Genomic DNA, 20,819 nt, shown 5'->3' with positions numbered 1-20,819 from the left:
TATAATTTTATATTGTCCCTACCAATGTTGAGACCAAACCTTCGCTCTTAGTCAGATGGATGCGGTATTTCCAAATTCTCTTTTTTTAAGGGGATTTTGATTAGCAATGTTACCCCAGCTCCACTGTTGTATTGGATGGAGAAAGTGTAAAACGGAAGTCGCAAGCAGAAATGCGGAAGTACCTCGGAAACCTGTCTATAACAAATATAGATAAAAATAAAAAATGTGAGATCACAAAGACAATAAACATAATAGCCTTTTATATTAAAAGCAGTTCAGAATAAATGAGATTACATTTAAATTTATTTCACAGGATAAATGTACAAACAAACCTAAATGTAGGTCACTGCCCCTGATATTGTTTTGACCACCAGTGAAGACATGGTTGACCCTGAGACACACCTCTCTTCAATTCAATGATATTGTAGATTTACGTACCGAATATCATAAGGGTAAAACAATTATTTGAGTGCAAATCCATACACTGGAAAATTTTGGTCAGGACAATAAATTGTTATAGTATCATCGAAATTGGATTTTAGCTTGTTTACGGGCGCGCGCGTTTGTTTGCGGACGCGCGTGCGTACAAGACCCACAATGCCCCGCGCGCAACCAAGATGGAAGAACCCAGCAGCTGCGGGAGAACAATGTTTTGCCTCTAGATTTTTTGGGGAAAAACGGAGCGCCGAGACCAAAAGACGCTGGCCCCGAGGAGCAGCTTGAGGTGGCCAGGAGCCGGTAAGAAACGATGGTCTGGATTTACAAAAAAAGTCCGATTCGAATTGCTTCCTTGCAGGAAAGTTGAAACTTCTCGTGCGGGACAGACAACAAAAGCTGCCCGCCTCCGACGCCGCCGCTAGGTTAGCATTGCTAAGCTAATGGGACCGAGCATCATTGTTCGCTCGGGACTTTTGTTGTGGGTCATGCCTGTGTTGGCTGCTCCATCACCTCGTACCCTTGCTCCGGTGTCCGCCGTGGAACCGACGACTCGCTGGCTCTCACCAAATAAGTAATTGTGAATGATCCATTATGATTAAATATATGTATACATGTATATAAATATTTAAAACTCGTCGCTTTCTCGTTCGCCCTTGGTTATTTGTTCTTGAGCGTCCTCCAAAATATTTGGAATTCCATTCCGAATATAATATTCAGAATTTACTGCCTGATCATTAATATCTCATGGACTTGGAATTGTTTTGATATGATTTCTTGAGGTTTTGCGGTTCGAGCGCCGTGGCATGCTTGAATTGCCGTGTTCAAATGCATGGCCACATTAATTATTGTCCGCATCACAAAGAACGAGACAACGACGGAGGCCCCCGCGAGATGGTTAGCCTTGTACTTTATTGCTTTCGCAGATCAGTGTGATTAAGTACCACAGTTCATTTTCTTTAATAACTCTAAACCATTAATATGACTAATAAGACGTAATAAATAAGTGTAGTGATTCATTCATTGTGAGCTGCGGATGGTCCACCATGATATAGCAAACTGTGGCCTAAGGGCCCAAAGTGAATTTTATTGAATCATTGACAGCGATACACGTCCAATCCATTTGAAGTGGGAGGGCTGGCAGCCTCACAATTCAAATGGATTGACCAACAATTCATTGGATTTTAAATATGATCAAAATTTTGGCAGCCACAATCAAATCAACCCGATCATTTTTGATTTCTACATTTAAAATTCATTTTATGCTGCTCATGCATTAAGTCAGTGCTTCTCAATTATTTTCTGTCACGCCCCCCCAAGGAAGACGTAAATGTTTCGCGCCCCCCAAACTCTCTGCCGCCACTGTAAATAGTATCATTTGTCTATAAAATTACTATTATAAGTGCGCATCTGCCTAACATTGTGTCCTTTTTTTCTAATGAAGAAAAAAAGTAACATAGATCAACTTATAATAAAGTAAAACTTTATTAACATTGTTTTGTTTGTAACAGAGAAGACTTGACGTGCATCAATTTGCCTGAATTAAAAAAAAAAAATTCACATCCAAACTAAAAAATACACTCAAGGTACATTTTTGACCATTTGATACAGAAAAATAAAATGTAATAAAATCAGTAAATAATAACAAATTAAAATTGATTAGAAACATTCACTCATGAGGACAATATGCCAAAAAATTTGACCGAAAAAACAAATCTGAATAAAAGAAGAAGAAAAAAAGTGTCCTTGGACAGGACAGTTTTTATTTTTGCTGCTCACAGTATTTACCTCCTTTGCAATGGTGTGGAGTTATTTTGCAATGAGCATGCTAACAATGCTCACTGGTTTACCGATATAACACTGACAAAGCAGGACGATTGTTGGCAATATTCGGCACGTTTTCACTGAAAAAAATCAAGCGGCTTAACAATGAGATTGAGGTCTAATGTCTTTAAGTGGCGTCTTAATTGATTTGGCTTCTGGCAGTCTGCTATAATTATTTTTAGACACAGTAAACAGTGGTCTTTCATCATCACCCACTGTATTAAAAGTCAAAGCTAAAAGGCAAACGGCACGAAAAAAGCGCATTCACGGCGGCCGAGGTAGAACCGTAGGTGAGGGCGGTCGTCGTGACGATCCCAAGCCGAAAAAGCCCCACTATTTGAGAAGTACTGCATTAAGTCAAGATGTAGCCATAAATCCATCAAAGACCCCCGTATAAAACAGAATCATGGCAGAATTTGTAATATTTACAGTTGTCGTAGTGTTGTTGAAAGTATCAATATTGCATAATGTAATTTGTGATTTATAACTGTATTTCATACTACGAGTGCAATTCTAAATCAATTGGATAGGCAATAATGAAATTGTTCAAAGTGCAACACATCTTTTAAGTATGCCGTTTAGTTAAAAAATGTTTTAAAAAATCATTCACATGTCTGTTTTAGTAACAAAATGGTCAAAACGACCAAATTTCTTTGTGTGTACATTTAAATTGAATCTTGAATCGTGGCGCTATTTAGTCTATGCTGACAAACATAATACAGTGGTACCTCTACATACGAAGTTAATTTGTTCCAGGATCTTGTTTGTAAGTCGAAATGGTCGGAAGTCGAGCAGGATTTTACCATTATAATTCCATTAATTCGTTCCACAGCCAGAAAACCTACACTAAATCCTTAATAAATACTGCTATTACTATTGCAAATGGCAATTACAAAGAGCAAAACAAATACATTATGAATAAAAATCGGAATAACAATATAATAGTAATAATAACAATAATAATACTGTACCTATAATAATGTAACAAATCAGGTTCTAATGCTGCAGTCGTATTTTGTGTGGTGTACCTGAACGCACCGCGGGGCTGACGGGAGAGAGAGAGAGTGCAGTTAAGATACCTGTATTCCTTTCACTTTTAACATTCTATTGTTGCGGGGTGATGGCGTGTTTTCTTTGCTCAAATTCTGAAATAAATGATTAAAAACCTGACGGAGCTGGCGATCTCTTTGGCTATGGTTGTCACCTTTACTTATAAAGACTGGCAAAGGGAGGTCGGAGGAGTATTGTGTTTCCCCACCTGCTTTTTCTTGGAACCCATGTTGATTTCTCTCACAAGAAAATCCGCCGTGCGTGCGTCTTGCGGGAAAACAATGAAATTGCGACGCTGTCATAAATCGTTGTATTTCAAGCATTTCGTCGGATGTAGAAACAAATGGCGTGTCAAAATTTACGACGGATGTCGAAAAGATCGTGTATCGAAGCGATCGTATGTTGAGGTACCACTGTAATAATCTTAATGAACTAAAATTGGTTATTTGCATCCCTAGTATCAAAGCACTTTGGCAACGAGTTGTCAGCCAACCAGCAGGGGCAGTATGTTAGTTTAATGCTTCGTTAAGATGCCAAAATAACAAGCCTGTGCACCCTGCAAAGGGAGCGTCAAGTCACTCAGTGAACCGATGAGTAATGTCGCGAGAAGAAAGTTTCGCAAAAATTCGAGATGAACGGCAGTACATGTCTCAAAACTGAACATCGATGCTTGTCTGGACAGGGTTTGGCAACTGTTGCCATATTTTGTGAAAGCAGGAAGGATAGCGGAACTGGTGGAGCTTAATGCATGTGTATGTATAGCTGACCTAAAACATTTTTTAAATTATATACTTAAACAACAACAATATTACGTTACTTCTAATAGTTCTAGATTCTTGGTGCACGTTTTGATTGAGCATGGCCGCAAATTAGGGCTGCAACTAACGATTATTTTCATAATCGTTTAATTGGACCATTAATTAAACGACTAATCGGATCAATGTTTTTTTTTTTTATAATTACCTTCACAATTTACCTTGAAGTTGCTTTAGGCAGGTTATAAGTAACAAGACAAAATGGATGCCTATTTCCTTCAAAAATAATATATATATATATATATATATATATATATATAAAATTTTTTTTTTTTTTTTTACCGCTTCCTGACTTAACTGTAGTCTACAACTGTATCAATTTTAAATTTGTTGGCAGCTGGTTAATCAATTTTAATCGATTTATTTGAATAGTTTTTGCAGCCTTATTAATAAGAAGCTATTTAGACAGATGTCCGAGAATTGGCAAAAATGTGAATTGTTTTCCAAAGTAAAAGTATATTTTTGTTCATGTCCTTCTTTGACTTAACAAAAATATAATTAAGAAATCTGATAGTATTTACAACTGAGAAATTATATGTATGTTATAATTTCAAGAATTTAGACAAATTAAAGGTAAAGAGGGTCCTAAACAATTACTGTAATTGGTTAGTAAAAGAGTTGTCAATTAATTTGCTAATCCATTAGTTGTCGATTAATTGTTGCACCTCTACCGCAATTAATAAGTTATATATGGCGGAAAACACAGACAAGACTGAAAAAGCAGTTTCTGCTCTTGCACCCCTCTTTAAAATAAACTGCTGTATTTTAAGCCAATAGAACTGTTGTGTTTGATAGGACAATACATCTATATGCTGCAATAGCAGATTCATGGCGCATTAAGTCCCCAAACTATTTTTAATTTGTCCGTTTTACCCTGGAAACCCCCGTTTACAGACGTCGCGCAACCACTTTTTATTCAACCCAGCCATAAAAAAAAGGTATGTAATTATAGTAAATAGTATTTATTATTTAAAATGTCTGTCGTTTTTAGCTTAGAATCAATAATTGATGTCTAATATTTTGTGTAAAAAAAAAAAACGACTGTAAAAAACTATTCACTCGCATATTTTAAACTTTTAAACAAATTACGTCTGTAAAAAAGTCACGGATATGTACCTCATAACTATCACTTAATTGTATTGTTTTCACATTTCTCCCCAATATTTTAGATGATAAATAATCGATCCAAACAAAGAAAAATAGGGGGGGAAAAAAAACCTTTAAAAGGGGAAATATATGAAAATGAATATCTTGACCACTCCTTGATGTTCTGCATCGCGACCCTTGTTATATTACCATGTTTCACCCATAAAATCCCCCCAAAATCCGGCTGTGGCCATTCACAGCTGTGTCTTGACACTCTGTGATACATGCTACATGGAGTTTTTGGATCGAAAAGAGGTATGTACGCGATAATATCTCCTTAAAATTGTGGCGACTTTAACTATGCGCTCGCGTGCTCTCACCTACAGTTAGGGTTTTGTTGTTAAAAAAAAAACAAAAAAATTTAATGCTCTCCTGTTCAAAAATTTTCTTCCCCCAGAAAATTTAGATTTTAAGCTTTCCATTGATGTATCACACATGCATATAGGACAATTATGAAATTTGGCAATTTGAAACTTTAAGTCACCTGAGTATTTTCGGCCATATATATATATGAAGACTGTCGCAGAGTTGTCTGCCCTGCAGGGAAATACAACTAATCTGTTTAATCATCAAGTTACATTGTTGCCGTAGGAACAGAACTTTGTCGGGAAAACAAGGGGCCTTTGTAAAATAACATAGTAACAATGTCTTTATTTATATCGATATTAATGAATTGTTATGGCACTCAAAACATATCCGATAGTGACTAAACACTATCCTTACTGTACTCATTATTTATATTTTTACTATTGAAATACACTTATTATTGAAATCTCCATTTACAATCATTGATTTTTATTTCTACACAATCAATAGCAGAATGTTGGACCAAGAGACAATCAATTGCAGCATGTTGCACCGCTGATTTGATGTGTGTATTCTGTGTAATCACACCAGCACTCATTGGCATATAATCCACATGCAAATAGGATGACTGGATCAGACACAAGCCGTCGCGCAGATTAACGTTCGATGGGAAACAGTGAATAACGCAGCGTCCCGCCAGACAGGAAGCTCTTGCGTTTGTCCCCGTGCCAGACTGCAGCCCTTTTGTTGACCCACAAATCATCACGTTTAATCCGGCTGAAGCCTCTTTTGCGCAGAGATCCCGCAAAACTGCAGCATCAGTAAAGAGCAGGCGTTATCCTGCCTACGCATTTTTAAAAATTTTATATGCAACTTGATAACACCTGATTATGCCATAATTTTTACTCGAGACAGACCACAGAATTTAGAAGAACCTTTTCACAGAAGATTGTGTCAAATCACAACCATGGAAAAGAAGCTCCTCAAAACAACCTCAATATGGTTGTAAACGGTTATACGAACTTGTGGTCTGGTCACAGTATACTGATATAAGGTCTTATTACATCAATAAGTTGTCTTGGTTTGAGTGCTGGTTGTTTATTACCATTGCTGGTATATTGTCCGTTACCATTGTTGATATAGTTATTGTTGCTATTTATAATTTGTTTGTCCTGTGTGTGTGGCTTTTACCGTAGTTGGTATGGTTTTACTGTCATTTACCATGTTGGTATGAAATTGTTTTTTGTTTGGGTGTTACCTGTGGTAACTTCATCACAAGGGACAAAATTTGTTAACAAAATGTATATGTACAAATGAGTTTGAACTGATTTTTGGTTGCCTACATTTTTGGAAGGAAGTAGCAATATTTTTTTTGTTTTTAATTAGATGAGAATAGGGGTGGGATTAAATAAGTTTTCTTCTTCCCACTCCTTTTCAGCCATGTAGTTGATGTTGCTATGTTACTTCGTTTTGCTGCTCTTTTTTGTCATATGATTATATGAACTGTATCTATTTGCTTTCTTGACAAGGAAAATCATGCCCTGAAATAAACAAATGAAATGGAAAAAAAAAAATATCCGCCCATAACTCTACGAATCAAATATGTGAAAGTAAAAGCACCTAGAAGGAGGAACTGAATTTATAATAAGGCATTCTCTCAGACAATTTATTATTAATGTATATGTGGCAAAATTCAAAGGCTGGGAAACTCTTTGTTTAATTTTGCCAATCATTATTGCATTGTGTTTTTTCTCGGCAGCATGACACTGACTGGCACACCGTAGTTTTCCCCTCCTGCCCGCCAGCATGAGCATCATTCAAGACAAGTTAGGCAACGACTTCCTACGGCCAAATGGAGGCATGGACGCCAACTTTGGCGCCGGCATGATCATGTTCAGCCACCTTCCGCCCGTCACCAGCTTCACCCGGCTGCATTCCGTCGGGCCCCAGGAGATGATCTTGAAGAAGGAGCGGGACTCGCCCGACTGCAGCGGTGTTGGCGGTGTGCCGGGAGCGGGTGACTACGTCCACGCCCTGGGTATCAAGCAGGAGAAGATGTCTGAGCACGATTACCGCCTGCCGCTGTACCCTGGGGGACTGGCCAAGAGCAACGAACTACTGGAGGTCACTGTCAGTAACAACCAGAGCCTGCTGGTGCATGAAGTCAACATGGCCAATGTGAGTACCGCTGTGGTCTTCCCGATTACGAAGTCAGCAACTTGGTCATTGTCCCAAATGTACTTAAAATGTTCAGTCCATCTTTATACGTATGAACCTGTTTGTCTAGCTTCCTGCCTTTCTATATTATTTTTGTCTTCCTTTCCGTCTGCTTGTCAAGCTACATATCCGTCTCGATGTGCCTTTCTAGCTATCTGACAACATTTCTATTTATCTTACTATCTGTGTGTTTAATTATTTGTTTTGTCTATCAGTCTACCTACAGCGACTATAACGTCTCCAAACCCCTCAGCAAATTCCATGTATTTGTGATATAATATAATGAGATTAATAGGGTTGCGTATGTTTTGCCAGGTGACAGGCTGATTGAACACTCCATATTGTTCTTAAGTATGAGTGTGTGCATGACTGGTTATTAGTCTCCCACGATTGGCTGGTAACCGATTTTGGGTGAGCTTAATCATTTATTATACTGCCCACTGTTAGCTGGGATAGGCTTCAGAACCCCCGCAACCCTTGTGAGAATAAGCAGCTCTGAAGATTAATAAATAGAAATATAATAAAATGTTAATAGAAACAAAGTTAATTAAAAATAAAATGAATCCAAACAGAATTGCACTGTAGTCATGGCCTTGTTTTTTTAAATGTCATTGAAGTCATTTTCTGCCATTGACAACAATAGACGTCCAATTCATTTAAACTGGGAGGATTTGCTGTAATGATCCATGATCATTCGCTGCCAGGCTCTTCCAGTCAAAATGGATTGGACATCTGGTACTGCCAATGGCAGCCAATGAGGTAAATGAGTACCCTATATAAAGGGTTAAGAAAGTAGACTATAAAAATGGCTATGAAGGTGTAAATCTACTGACTGCTCCTCACACTAACTATAAATGAGGCCCATCACTTCTTATTACCCCCCCTTCCTGTGGGAGAATGATGTCATGGTGGCGAGTGAATGAAAACGTCTTAGCTCGGACGCAGCTGCCTTGTGGTCACTCGCACTTCATTTCAGACGTCTTTTGTGCTCGTCCAAACACAAGCACACACTTGTGACAATGTGGGCAGCATCCCAAGGTTAAGCCAATATGTACTGCTGTCCAAACTCATACTGTGTGGATGATGCCTCAGTAAAAAGATATATGATTGTATTTGTTTTCTTGTTTTTTTTTTGTCTTGTTTTTCTTTTCCTTTACTTATGTGATTATTTAGTTCACTAACTAATTAAAAGTGTTTAAATCCACACGGATGTTTTTTGTTTTATGCCGTCTGATATCTATTTTTTTTTCCTTTGCTCATAATCGGACTCAAATACCATTTGTGGTGAATTGTAGGTCACGAATCCACAGGAGGGCTGTAAATTTAGGCCGTTGTCGAGTTAACCCGCCCATACAAAGCATCAAATGCATGTTATTTGCTTGTTCCCCTTTGTTTTTTTTTTTTTTTTTAAAGTCTTCCATAAATTGTTAATTTTAATGTAGAATGTATTTTTAAGGCAACATTTTTTCCATATTTATTTACAAGTACTACATACATTGGCAGGGGCACAATAAAAAGGGGAACTTTTATTTATTTTCTTAATATTTTTTTTAAATGACTTTTCAAGTCTCAAAAATATTTGCAGGAATAAAATCCAGTTTTATTCAGTTTAAATAGTTTAAAAAGAGATTAAAAGTTTAAATTCACTGTATATTTATATGTAATAGGATTACACGTTTTAATGTTTTTGCGTCTTTTTCCGCATTTTTGCTCACGTCAGCGTGTTTTAGTGCTTGGAACACTTGAATGAAACGATATGATTTATGTGGTGCTGGCTCTCACGCCGTCCTCCTTTGTCATCCCAGCAGCTGCCGAGTCAGTTAGGAAAGGAGCCCGCTGGGAGGAAAGGTCGCAGGTCAAATGGTGACGGACAAGAGGGCCGACCAAGGAAGAAGCGGAGTGAAGCAAAGGTTTGACACGCTTAAAATGAAAATAAAAACAAGGATTAAATGGGAGGGTGAGGGAATTATGATGCTTCTTTTACATCGTTCATAAATACTCACACATGCATTACTTTTAAGTCACATTAAAGACACAATAATGCAGCTGCTTCTATCCTACCTAGTGTGACCGGACAATAACTGTTAGCTGAACCGTCAGCGGCTCCGCCCTGTTTTTTTTTTTTTTTTTTGCGAATTACTTCTCCTAAATCAATGTGGCAGCGCTGTGCTCAATATCAGCCAACTGTCAGCAAAAAACACTGCATTATGACATCTTGGTGTTCAATTAGCGATTTGTAGAGAGCTCATTTAAATACTATGAACTTGAATTTTTACATTTTCTTTATTGATTGAAAAAAAAGATTAATAATGATAAAATATTATTGAGACCTAATGTTCACATATAGGGACATCACATTTGGGGTCATGTAGGCTGCACTTGTATACCAAATGTAATTAATGTAGCCTGCATGACACAATGTGTAATGTCCACATGATGACAGGTCTTTATTATTTTTTGTTTAATTCCAAAATATAGTCACTTGTCCAATAAAGAGTACAATGAGTTGGTATCCTAAGAGAAATGTTCTAAAATAGTTCCTCTCTGACTCTTTTGAGTCCCTGCATTGATTTATAAATTGGGTTTAAAATCCAAATGCTGTAATTTTCGCACTATAAGGCGTACCTTACTATAAGCCCCCACCCACCAAATTTGACACAAAAACCACATTTGTTCATAGATAAGCCGCACTGGACTATAAGCCGCAGCTGTCCTCACTGTATTATGGGATATTTACACCATAAGATTTAACACTTTATTTGACAGTGACATCATAAGACCAAATGGACTCCTGGAAGCTTTGAACCAATTGGCTGCAAAGCGTGATTGCTTCAAGAAGCTTCATTTGGTCATCACTGCTCCCTTTGAGGGGGACAGTCAACCTGTGCTGCCAGCTGCTGTCAACACTGTTGTCGTCCAACATGCCTCCTAGCATATATTGCAGCGCTACAAATGTAAATAACAATCAAAATACAGTTGCGCCATAAGACTGGCATTAGACAATCATAATTATGACATGACACTGTCATGAGCATTAATGAATGCTTATAACAGATGTCATTTAGTGTTATCCGGCAAATTATCTCACTTTTGAATGGATCTAAAAGATCTGAGCTAGACATAAATGGATATAGTGACACAATTTGCCGGATGACACTTAATGACATCTGTCTAAAGCATTCAGTAATGCTCATGATAGTGTCAAATCATAATTATGACTGTCTTATAATGCCGCTGTCAAATAATGTAAAGTGTTACCTATTAAACCAAATAAATCAATAAATAAGCCGCACTGGACCATAAGCCGCAGGACTCAAAGTGAAGGAAAAAGTAGCGGCTTATAGTCCCAAAATTACGGTATTAAGTTTTCTTTTCGAACGATAAGAGTGCATCTGGAAGTTTTTCCAAAAGTACTTGATGGTGTTAGATTTTTGGAAATTGCATTAGGATTTTTGCTCTTGATATTAGCAAATGAAAGCAATGATTTCAGTAACCCCGCCAATAAGAAATTGGATCAATCAGCAATGTCACACTAATTCTTTTTGCGTTAACTGGTTACTTTCTGTGATGGACTTAAAGACTTGTAGGCTCCTATAAGCAACAATTGTTCTCTTTTACTAAAATGTATTATTAGAAACACAAAATATTTCCATTGATTTAAAAATCTATAATATTTAGTACATATTTTGACCTACAGAGGGCACCATTTTTTATGCGCGGGGTGGTGACGTAGTTTGTCACTGTCACTAGACGAACACTACAAGTGTTCCGCAGTTCCTTCTATGCGGCGAGACGTTCAACACATGCGCACATCATTTAAAAGCGGCGAGTATGTGCTATTTGTGTTTTTATAGTCTTTTATTACCTTTTCATTGCTTCAAAATACTTTTTGCATGTTTTCCTCTTATACTTTGCATTGTGTTTTCTTGTGGTAGCTTAAAGCAGATTATTGATCTGTTGACCACATTAGTCACGTAGCGTATTTAAACCACCCTCTTTTGATATTACTACATTTAGGTATTTTCTTAAGGCATCTTTAGTATGTTCTCTCTGTATCCAACCAAGCAAAAGAAGCTGAAAGCACACGGTAGTACTTTTGGTTTCAAATTCGCCTCTTGTAGACGTTTCGCCAGTGTAGCATATTTTGGCAGAACACCGGTTTTGTCATACTCTCGTCTCGTCTCATCCCGTCTTTCCTCTTCATTTTGCTTTTGCTGCTCGTTTTGTGAAATATTGACAGTGCTGTCATGCTTATTAATTTTCCTGTCAAGTTCAAATTGAAAGGGTTGAACAGATGACATGGCTGCATCGCTAGAGTCATACTATAAAGGCCCGGCAATGTAACCCAATGACGTCACCCCCCTGCGACGTCAACAACAGTGGCGACCTACTAGTTAAACTAATTCAATAAATTGTGTGAAAACGAAAATATCAAGAGGGGTTTTAATATCAAATTATTTTAAGGCAAGGCAAATTTATTTATATAGCACAATTCAACACAAGCCAATGCAAAGTGCTTTACATCACATGAAGATAGTAAAAATCACATTAAAATCAATAGAACGTAAAAAGAACGACAATCGAAATAGGAAATAAAATTATACAAAAAAATCGCATTTAATCACGAATAGAATAAAATGGGGAAAAAAAAAAAATAAATAAAAATAAAACATACTACTACTACTAATTCAAATCAGCAATGAAGATAAGAACAAGAGGAATAGAAAGCAAATAGATTGAAATATATAGACAGTTATGGATATACACTGCTTTACAAAAGCGTTTTTAGCCCTGATTTAAAGGAGCTAACAGTTTAAGCATACTTCAGGCCTTCAGGTAACTTGTTCCAGAGTTGATGAGCATAATAACTAAATTCTGCCTCCCCCTGCTTGGTTCTTGTTCTTGGAACATACAGGAGACCGGTTCCAGACAACCTTAGGGGTTTAGATGTTTCATAGGAATCTAACAAATCAAGCATGTATTTTGGTCCAAGGCCATTAAGTTGTTTTGTAGACGAGCAGTACTATTTTATAGACTATTCTTTGACTCACTGGAAGCCAGTGTAACGAACCGGTGTAATGTGGTCCAGTTTCCTTGTATTTGTGATGACTCTGGCTGCAGCATTCTGTACTAGCTGCAGCTTCCTGATTGATTTTTTTTATCAAGACCTGTAAATATACCATTGCAATAGTCCAATCTGCTGAAAATGAAATTATGCATACGTTTTTCCATGTCTTGTTGATTCAGAAGCCCCTTAATTCTGGCTATATTTTTTTAGGTGGTAATAAGTAGATTTATTGATGGACTTTAGATGGCTATCAAATTTTAGGTCTGAGTCAATAATTACACCAAGGTTTCTGACTTGATTTGTAGCTGTAAGTGACATTGTGCTAGGGTGCCTGCTTATCTTTGACCTTTCCTTTTTTGGCCCAAAAATGATCACTTCTGACTTCTCCACATTTAACTGGAGAAAATTCTGGCACATCCCTTCATTGATTTGATGAATGCATTTACTCAGGGAGACTAAGGGACTATAACCGTATGGGGACACAGAAATGTAGAGTTGTGTGTCATCTGCATAGGTGTGATAGGAGATACTGTCCCATAATCTGAGCTCATAATCATGAACTCATAATAAAGTTTTCTTTTAAAAACTACAAGTCTTTCTATCTGTGGATCCTTTTAAAGATTTGCATTACTGGCTGATCTTATGTATGTTGATGATTAAATATTTAAATTTTGTATTCAGTCCATGATGATGGATGGCGATGCGGGCAGCATGTCACCGGACAATAAACCTCACATCTGCGAGCACTGCAGCGCTGCTTTCAGAAGCTCTTATCACCTGCGCAGACACGTCCTCATTCATACTGGTAAGGCATACGTTATTTCGATGTAAGATTGACAGTTGTCTCTAACATAGTGACTATGAGCTTTTTGATTGGGTCCGAAAATCAGTGTCTGCTCGTCTTTTTCAGGTGAGCGGCCGTTCAGATGCAGTCAGTGTAACATGAGCTTCATTCAGAAGTATCTCTTACAGCGACATGAGAAAATCCATAGTGGTGAGTCATTTTAATCACAGACAAGATCATGTACCGCAACTCCGTCTAACATCTACTGTCTGTTATTAAACGATGTCAGGAGAGAAGCCTTTCAGTTGCGACCAGTGCAACATGCGCTTCATTCAGAAGTACCATATGGAGCGACACAAGCGCACGCACAGTGGAGAGAAGCCCTACAGATGTGAAAACTGCCAACAAGTCAGTCGTTTTGTTGTCTTGCCATTGTTGGACTACAGAATCAATGAACATTTTTCATATAATAACGATGGAAGTTATTATTTTCAATGCTATAAATGATATGTTTTTTGCACCTGTCAGTTTTTTTCCAGGACGGACCGACTGCTTAAGCACAAGCGGACGTGTGGAGACGCCTTGAGGAAAGTTCTTGATCCCAGCTTGCTTGACATGGCTTGCACGGACATGGGCAGCTACGGAATCACTCAGGGAAATGTGGCGTCGGGAAGTGGGAGGAAAAAAGGCAGGTCAAAAAATCCTGGAGAAGGAGTGGCCCGAAAAAAAAAGAAGGGGGATGGCGGTTTGAGAGTACCTCACATTTCTGCCTCTGTTAGTGGAGCCTACAGTGTCCACGAATACTCTCTGGAGAATCAAACTGTGTCCTCGTCCACAGAACCAGGTCCCAGTATGCAACACCATGGGCGCGCCCCCAAGGTGGCGCTGAAAAAAGCTCATAGGAAAGGTCTGGAAAAAGGTTCTAAAGAGGAATCGATGCAGCACAATGTTGATCCAGGCCTCCTGCAAACAAACGGCGAAAGGTTGGCCAACAACTACGACGATGCTATGCAGTTCCTGAAAAAGCGGCGCTACCTCCATAACGTCACATCCTCAACAGGGAGTGGGGGCGCCGAGTACGACTTGTTGTCCCCGCACCCGTCAGTCATCCAAATGACTGATGCTGACTCGAGTCTGGACAAGTCTGGCATCCCCGATGAGGTGCTGCAGAGCCTGTTGGAGCACTACTCCCACAAGCCCGACGCCTCACAGCACCACGAAATCCATTTTGATCTGGGCGACCAGCACGTGGAAGAGCTACAGCCCGCCTCGGCCCAAGATCTCGACGCTGGCGCCAGTCCGCCCGAAGACAAAGGCCTCATGATGAACGAGTACTCGCGCTTCCTTCTGCAAGCTCTGGAGCGCACCAGCCATAGCGCAGGCTTCCCCCTCGGCGCCCCGTCTTCCGGACCCTTCCTCTATTCAGAGTGCGGCTTCGGGCCATCGGGGGCGGCCGACTCATCGCCTCAGCATGCCTTCCACCTCCTGGACTCTGCTCAGCACCACCAGCTGACTCCTTCGCAGGAGCTCAACGCCTCCGCCACACCGCCGTCATCTTACCAGATGAGCCCGGCGGACCCCGGCTGCCACAAAGAGGCGCCGCCCGCCAAGAACGGCACCACCGCCATATTCCCGCTGGCCCCCTCCAAAGTAGCACCCTACCAGATAGAAAACTTTGCACAGGCTTTCGGCTCACAGTTCAAGTCCGAAGAGCGGATAAGGACGCCCGTGTCCGATTACTCAGGGTACAGCAGCTTGCTGGCCGACATCGGCGAGCCGGCGAGCTCCGTCTCCAAAACGGCAACCAGCCAAAGCTACAGATGAGACCACGCCTCAAAGTAGAAACCTATTTTATTTTTTAATTATTATTTTTTTAATTATTCTAATACCGTGTTCGTGCCCTCTCCCCTCTTTCCCACCAATTTCCTATAAATGTTTTTTATTTTTATTTATGGAATACAACCGTGACAGTGCTTTTTAAGTAAGTGTAGTATTATTTTTATGATTATATTAATATGAATAGTATCCACCAGCCGGCTGACTTAGTTTGAAATAATAACGGTGGCAGGGGAATAACAGCCCAGGATTGAAAATGCAAAAAAAAAAAAAAAAAAAAAAGAAACAAAAGACAAAGTATTACTCAGGAAACCGAAAGTTGCTGACATGCTGAATGAGTGTGAACACTGAAAACACTTTCTCCTTGGCAATATAGAGATTATGCTGTCTTTTCTTGGCCATACTTATATATGAGCTGTCGATATATATTTATAAAAATATATATATATTATGATACAGATTTAATCACGGTGGCCATCAAGGAAGAACGAGGGTATTTTTTGAGGGTGTAATAAATGTTCTTGGTATTGTTTTTTTAAGAACTAAAGTGATGTTGGGGTTTTTCTTTGACCAGTAGAGGTTGCTATTGGACAGCAATGGAAAAAGCCTTGTACTCTTTTAATACATGCCCGCCTCTTCCTCTTCATTTCCCCTCTACCAAGCAGTATTAGGGCCACACGTATCACAACAAAATGATAGAGACAATACTATCATCAGAATTCATTTATTTAAAAAAAAAAAAAAGATCAGGTATTTGGGTCTACTTTTCCTCATAATTGTGTTTATTCTTGTAAAATCTCTCCTTTTGCTCCAAATTCTTCAGTTATTCTCACCACACCGTCGTTTAAATAAAACTACATTTTCACACATATTTTTTACTCATCTTAACCTTGTACATTTGTGACCTTTTTCTAATTTGCAAATTTGTGCATTCTTAGGAAAAATCACATCAATCTCAACTATTAATGTCAATTTGCAACTTTCCATTGCAACTGCTATCAATATTGGTTGAAATTGAGAAGTTTCTCAAATTGTCCCCACTTTTCTTCAAACTTACAACTTGTTAATCACATTCTTTTTATATTATTTTTTTTAAACAGTTCTAATTACTTTGTCAACTTTGAGACATTTTCTTGAAGTAGTAATACTACTTTTGGTAGTGTGGCCCTCATACCCTGGTTGTCTTACAAGAAATCCAAAAAGCACTTTGAGCCGTTTAGCATTAAGTCAAACCTTTTCGTTATGGACATTTTGATCAATGATTTGGTTCGATATTTGGGAGGGTTTGGACGTGTTTATTTTTTCCTCTCATTGTGTGGAAGGGTTTAGGTCGGGGTGGTTTGGGGTGAAACTTAATTGGGATAATGTAAATGTCTTTGCGACTCTAATGTGTTTTAGTTAGTCCGTTTACTCTGCTGATGATTTGGTGTTTGTAATCCAGTCACGCTACCAGGCAGCCCTGCTCTCAAATGAAAATTAAAAAAAAAAAAAAAAAAAAAAAATTTGTATACATTTTAGATTTGTCCTGGTAGATAAATTGGCTTGCTTAGTAAATATTAGGCATCCATTCTTCGTATTTATACTTAAAAAAATTTTTTGGGGGTTAATTGTAAAGTCTTCCATTGATGACTTCAGCTGAGAATTTGCCTCATATACCTCATATCTTTATTAAATATCTCTAGAGATGGGATTGTACATCTCTTATTGTTTACAAGCCTTCATTTTAACACTACTTTTGAAAATAAGTGGCCCTTTTTGAGTGTTTATTTTACAACCATCAAATGTCATAACTGATTATGTCACCCATGTTTTTGTTATTTTTAATTTAAGGTTCTTGTGACTCCCTTCACTAAAACTTGGCCTGTCCAATGAATTTAAAAATGAACAGGGAGACAACAATAAAATCTGTCATGAACAAAATTCGTCATTTGTTTTCCTTAAGAAGCTTTAATTATACTTGGCTTTGGTCCCCACCATCCCAAAATGACAGCTGTGACTCAGCCTTTCATATGAAGTGGTTTGATTTTTACCACTGGCAAACTCAACAGATGTGTTTACTCGTCACACTGCAATGCAATGGTACAAAAAACATTTGATAGAATGAAAACCATTTAGGAGCGTTTCATCAACATCTTTACATGAAATATCCAAAAATTGAAGCTCAAAAAGGAGCTCTTTTAATATGACCACTATGGAACTGAGTTACACATTATGTACTTAAAACGGTACATGACACAAGGAGCTTGTGAATTTGCAGGCTGCGACCTTTTGTTCCTTTTCTTGCTCAGAAATCTTGTCACAGTGAAGGCAAACATCTTAAGGTTCGACCTAAAGTTCAAGTATTTAAAAAAAAAAAAAAAAAAACATTTCGCTGACTTTTGCCTTACCTACAGGCAACAAACAATTTTTGTTGCCTTGGTGACTGGCATTGAAAAAACGTGAATTTTTGCTGTCCAGTTTTGTAACTTTTTTTTTTGTAATCATCCCAAACAAAAAAGATGAAGCATAAACATCCAAACCAGAACTTAGTGAGCACTCATTGGGATTCCAAACAAAGTGCTATTAACTGACTTCTTTAAATTCGGAAGGGGAAGTGGTCAGTCTGTATGTACTACCTGTACTGACATGTTTTCAGGCATGTTTCAGAAGGGAGAACTAACTGACATTAGATGACAGGTGATTATTGCTGTATTTTCGCTTAACTTCAAATTGTTTTAAGTGAGTCAACAATGATCAGCACAATATGTAATGGTGACATTTAATAAATTTTTCATGGTGAAATCTTTGCAAACAACAGTTAAAAAGACATTTATGACATCTCTGTATAAACACCTCTTAAACAGCTTTTATGTTATTGCTATCACTTTCCTATACAGTATTACAAAATATCTGGTGATATGTACATTGCCTGTTTATGCTCGTGTATAGCATGAAGTAATTTGTGACTTCTATGTTTGTTCTGAAGAACAATGTGACTTATGATCACCACCCTCGTTATTATCATGGCGTGTAAATTAAAAAGTCAAATTTAGTGTTGCATTACCAGGAAATCATTAAAATTGATGAAGTAAGAATTCCCAAAAATGTGTTGGAGAAAAAAAAAAAAATTTTTTTTTAAATAGCACTTTGATGTCATGTTTCCCAACTGGACAGACCTAAGATTAATTAGATAGTTTCATTAACTATGGCCACAAACAGGTAAAACCACAAACAAAATGTATTTTTGGAATATGTTGTAGTTGTTAGCTTTTGCATAGCTACCACCAAATAGAAAAGGGCAAATGAGGGATGTAGAATACGAAAGGTGTTTTGTCATGGATTATTCTGAGTACGACTCTAAATATTTTATTTTCACTCACAGAGTCAGTGCAAGGTCTGACAATCTGATCATGACACACACTGAACAAAGATCACAGTTGCCGTGAATCCCTGTACTTCAACAATCACAAAATTCAAGAGAGTGAAGCTCTGACCATCTGATCAATTAAACAACATTGATTAAAGCTCCAAACACAGAGACCCAAGGGCGTAGTTTTGGTCTCAATATTAGTAGGGACAATATAACAGCATAACCTGCATGTACGCTTTTTGCTGGGGACGGGACATTAATAAGACAATTGGGTGAACGGGGGTCAGGGCTACATTTTTCATGACTAATAGGCTAAATGATCAATGCAAAATAAATCTGTGCTGACTTATACTAACTTTCATATTTATTGGTTGTATTGTATTGATTCAAACCTTTGTTTTCAAAAACTAAAGAAAAAAAAAATTGCAAATTTCCAGAATAAATGTCTGGGATTTTATCAGCAAATTTAAATTGCAGGATTTGAACATAAATTATATTAACATACACAATAAATACATACTTGTTAATCATCTCTTAACTAGCCAGGAATAAACAGTTGTCCTAAGACCTCATAAATAAAATAAAAATGAAAATTAGGGAGAAGTGGGTAAACCTCTGTTCACTACATTTCTCACAATTTAACGTTAACAGTAGAAAACACATACTGGAGGACATTTCTCTAAGCAGCTTTCTGCTCGAGTTTGCAGGTTATCAAATTCACACAGTTTAATGTTATACTAACGCTGATGCAGGTGGGACTTTCAGTAGCAAAATTAGTGGTGTGTTCCCCACTTCCACAACATTGAAGTCTTTTTACATTACTTACAGTGGCTGCTGCTGGCCAGAAAATACTTCTAATATCACTCCCCTTCGAAGGGGGTGGAGGAGGGAGCATGTTGTTGAGATGTTGTACTTCTGTCGGGGCTGTGAGTACGTGTGTTTGTCAGGGTGAGAGGGTATTCATGTCATCTGACAAGCATGCATTTGAGGGGAAAAATGGACAGGCACATTCAGCAAGTGAAAAGGGGTAAATGTAAGTTTGAACATAATGAAAATAATTCACTTAATAATGGTAGGTTCATTTCTATCCTTACAACATATGGGAACACTATCTAAATTTCTAATATAAATGAAGTCATTATTTAATGCCAATAAGGTTGCTTAAAAGTTGGTGGGGTCAATTCGAGCGTCCTGAAAAGTTGGTAGTGTTATGTCCCTACCGTCCCTATGTAAACCTACGCCCTTGCAGAGACCACTGATGTTGTGAAGCTCTGCACATGTGAGGACTGACGCTGCCTATCTCATAAAGCCAGTCCAGCTGAGTGGCAGCTCCACAAATGTACCCTGTTTGGTACCAATGATCTGGAGTGTCTTCAGTCTCTGGAAATAATATCCAACAATTTAAAAAAAAAAAAAAAAAACACGATATCTATAACAATTGATAATGACATAATTCATTTTTAATGTAACTACTTATTTAAATATTTATATACACTTGACTAGATGATAATAATAAGTTTATAAAAGTTGGGCTAACATTCAGCAGGTATCTAGCTTCAGAGAAATTAAGGTTCCATATGGATCCTGTTCCAGTGGAATAATGGATCACGACATCGTGCTCACCTCACGCTTATCTCAGGCACACATGTGGCGAGCATCCGCCATTTTTCAATTTCTATTGTTGTTGTTGTCGCCGTTGAGGCCTTAGCAACCACTGGAGACCAAGACTGTCGGCCAATGCTGTCCAGCAAAGTGGAACAGCAGCTCAAACCATTCACCCCATAGCAGGTCCTCATTGTGTTGTAAAGACACCATTAATTATTAAAACTACATCTGAGATGTTAGTTCACAATTTTGGTCAATCTCAGACTCCACAGAATTCCACTTACGTGTACGTTAATCTGTTGATAAGCTAAACATTTGGTAACCAAGGAACCACATTACACTTACAAGTCAGAATCACGGCCAGTGACCTCACCTCACCTCAGT

At 38.1% G+C, this 20,819-nt stretch overlaps 1 protein-coding gene across 2 annotated transcripts; it reads left to right on the top strand.

Annotated features, from left to right (window-relative positions):
* Positions 1 to 591: 591 nt before the first annotated feature.
* LOC130904839 (zinc finger protein 281-like) lies at positions 592 to 20,098 on the top strand. Of its 2 annotated transcripts, none has more exons than XM_057817904.1 (7): positions 592 to 738; positions 7,336 to 7,754; positions 9,602 to 9,703; positions 13,543 to 13,666; positions 13,772 to 13,855; positions 13,935 to 14,053; positions 14,174 to 20,098. In XM_057817904.1, exons 2-7 carry the CDS (start codon positions 7,383 to 7,385, stop codon positions 15,467 to 15,469), a joined length of 2,097 nt encoding a protein of 698 aa, XP_057673887.1. In that variant the 5' UTR covers positions 592 to 738; positions 7,336 to 7,382; the 3' UTR covers positions 15,470 to 20,098. The 2 variants fall into 2 exon arrangements, with proteins under 2 accessions (XP_057673887.1, XP_057673886.1); XM_057817903.1 differs by having other exon boundaries at positions 9,599 to 9,703.
* The last annotated feature ends 721 nt before the right edge of the window (positions 20,099 to 20,819 follow it).

This window comes from Corythoichthys intestinalis, chromosome 16 (assembly GCF_030265065.1).
Source record: "Corythoichthys intestinalis isolate RoL2023-P3 chromosome 16, ASM3026506v1, whole genome shotgun sequence".
Taxonomy (NCBI): Eukaryota; Metazoa; Chordata; class Actinopteri; order Syngnathiformes; family Syngnathidae; genus Corythoichthys; species Corythoichthys intestinalis.
The sequence above is the reverse complement of the archived record's forward strand: the minus strand, read 5'-3'. Positions and strand labels throughout refer to the sequence as shown.

Coding starts and splice junctions, on each gene's coding strand:
- LOC130904839 (XM_057817903.1), top strand. CDS start 7,383: ATGAGCATCATTCAAGACAAGTTAGGCAACGACTTCCTACGGCCAAAT. Junction 13,667..13,771: donor ACACGTCCTCATTCATACTG/GTAAGGCATACG, acceptor CGTCTTTTTCAG/GTGAGCGGCCGTTCAGATGC. Junction 13,856..13,934: donor ACATGAGAAAATCCATAGTG/GTGAGTCATTTT, acceptor AAACGATGTCAG/GAGAGAAGCCTTTCAGTTGC.